At 35.3% G+C, this 2,500-nt stretch overlaps 1 protein-coding gene across 3 annotated transcripts in view; it reads right to left on the bottom strand.

Annotated features, from left to right (window-relative positions):
• The window catches only part of LOC137998263 (uncharacterized), an 87,876-nt gene extending 86,480 nt beyond the window's left edge, over window positions 1-1,396 (bottom strand). For all 3 annotated transcript variants that reach the window (XM_068844600.1, XM_068844599.1, XM_068844598.1), the window contains exons 1-3: window positions 1,238-1,396; window positions 1,005-1,106; window positions 863-896 (exon numbers count right to left, since the gene is read on the bottom strand). In XM_068844600.1, coding sequence (XP_068700701.1) covers window positions 863-896; window positions 1,005-1,058 — 88 coding nt within the window. In that variant the 5' untranslated portion in view covers window positions 1,059-1,106; window positions 1,238-1,396. The remainder of the gene's footprint in view (window positions 1-862; window positions 897-1,004; window positions 1,107-1,237) is intronic.
• Between the last annotated feature and the right edge of the window lie 1,104 nt (window positions 1,397-2,500).

Below are 2,500 nucleotides of genomic sequence, written 5' to 3' on the forward strand. Positions count from 1 at the left end.
AAATATAAGGCGCTTTTAGATGGTTATTTTGTTGCCATGGTACGTCACATTAATATGTGCATTTTGCTATCAATTATTGGGGTTTTAAATGGTACCAAAACATTGCCATTAAGTGAAACAGTTTTGTTTAGGTAATCCTTCTAATGATGAGACATCCCCTCCCAATTGTTGAAACCGGTCGATGCCACCTTAAGTTCTTCGCTGACGTGGGCAATTCCCTTTCACTATTTGAATTCACGATGCTAAAAACGTCGTTCTGATCAGAATTGTTTACCACAAGATGAATATCGTCAACATTAAGTGTGCTAGAGTAGAACTGAGGAAAGTCGAGAAGAAATTTCACGCTAACTAAAAAAAACAATAAAATTTCAAAGGCCACCACAGTTTAACAACCATTTCTGCCGCCCATGTTATTCTTCGCTCTTAGCACAAGCGGAAGACAAACCGATCATTGCTTGCTATCAAGAAGGATATTCAAGTAGAACAAACAGAATTCAAAAAATCAGTCCTTAACAGAGAAACTCAGGGTATAGTTTATAATTGCTCCTCCTGTAACCAAAGGAAATATGAAATATATACTGAGCTGTTTCTCTCACAGCCTTTTTTGTATTATTTATCTCTAGGAATCAATTATTACAGAAATTAAAGAAAAATACGCTTTCTTAAATTAATTCAAAAACGTCAGCTATCACAAATTTCCGGAATTTCTGTCCTCAAGAAAGAATGCCTATTTTGTCCAACTGGTTTTTGGGTCATTTTAATCCTTAAAATACAATGCAAGGGGTCCAAAACTATGGCAATGAATTTATAGCCAAGCTTGCATTGGTAGTGATATTTTTAGGAAGAAAAACGAAATACTTACAATTTAATCCTTCTGTACCACCACGAATAAACTCCTGTCGGATAGAAAAAATAGAGCGTGACTTAAAGATGCCAGTGTGTGTGTATTAGACCCATAAACGAAAACCGCAATTAGGCGAGGATTTCAAAAACGAAACTCTAACCTGGACTGAAAGCCAAATGATAACAAGAAACAATAACCTCCTTCTCAGTTCCATTTTAAGGATAAAAAGGGTGCTCAGAGGTGAAACTGTCGGGCCACTTGGCTGCGATATTGAAAACCAAGGTGTTAAATTAATATTTTTGTGCTGCCCATTGGCAAACACTGAACATACTAATTTTAACACCGAACGCGTAGAGATGTTATCCAAGAGAAAAGGCAAATAATACACATCACCTGCCCAGAACTGTCTGGCAAATTTCAAATTTCAAAATGTAAACTCAAAAGATAGTAGAGTGTCAGGGGAATTTCTTCCCAGATAACTAAACCCCGGAAAAAGGTTCAAAACTCTATCAAAGTTTAAATATGTGGTTTCGCAATTTTCAAAGCAGCAATAATTATTTTATACGGCTTTTCCAAAAGATGATTAAATACTTCTCCTTTGTGAAACGGATATGTTATTAACTATAGCTGAAATCTTATTGGCTGTGAGAGCAAAGTTGTCTTCGGCTCTATTTACATTTAAACTGTCAGCTGACGAAACCCTAGAGTGGACTGTTTTAACAGAATTTCCCTTTTAATCGAAAGGCCTTCGTGCCTTATGCAAATTAGTTCATTTGCAAAATAAACCTTGGCTGACTTCTCATTTAGAAAGCTAACAAAACCCGTGAAGATCTCCGGATGAGAAAGGAAAGGATATTAGACCCAATTTTTATCGTCCACAAATCAACGGTAGTTCCTAAAATGGTATAATATTCTTGAGCACATCTATGTTATCATGATAAAATGATCTGTTAGACTTGCGGAAGTTTTGGTTTTATTGGCTAAAGAGCGCCACGAAGTGTGAATACATGAGCAAACACCTTAATTTTCCCTCCCACGAGGACGAAATTAAACCGCGACAGAGTTGTAAATTGTCACTTGATAGTGCTCAAGTTACTAGCTTATCGTAGAGCAGCCTACAGGGTTTTTTACTTTCTTTTTCATTGCTGTATTTAAACTTAAGAAGATAGCTGGGCTCAGAATTTTAATATCATTCTTTTTTTTTTCGAATATGGGTCTAACATTTATATATTAAATACAATGAACTGCCAATGTCATTCCATTCGGAGTATACCAGATACTCTTAGCTATTTTAACATATTTCAGCTAATTGCTTTGATGCTGTGAAATGAAGAAAACAATTATTGCACTATAATTTCTGAAAAAAGGAAGGGATAAATTTAAAAGTGAATATAATTAAAACTCAAAAAGCCGAATATAAACAACACAACAAAATGCTCTAGAGCGTAAACAGAAATGCATGGCTTTAAATACATGCTTGTCACGTTTAAACATCCAAGTCGGAAAACCAATTGACAAATAACACAATTTTATGCAGTTCATAAAGATGAACCAGCTGAGTTAATTTTCAATAAAAGTAGTTTGGCAACTAAATACATAATGCCCAAGCGCACCAGTCAAAATGAAAGCGGAATATGTCGAGTGTTTATTTGCAGT

Source organism: Montipora foliosa, chromosome 1, assembly GCF_036669935.1.
Source record: "Montipora foliosa isolate CH-2021 chromosome 1, ASM3666993v2, whole genome shotgun sequence".
Lineage (NCBI taxonomy): Eukaryota > Metazoa > Cnidaria > Anthozoa > Scleractinia > Acroporidae > Montipora > Montipora foliosa.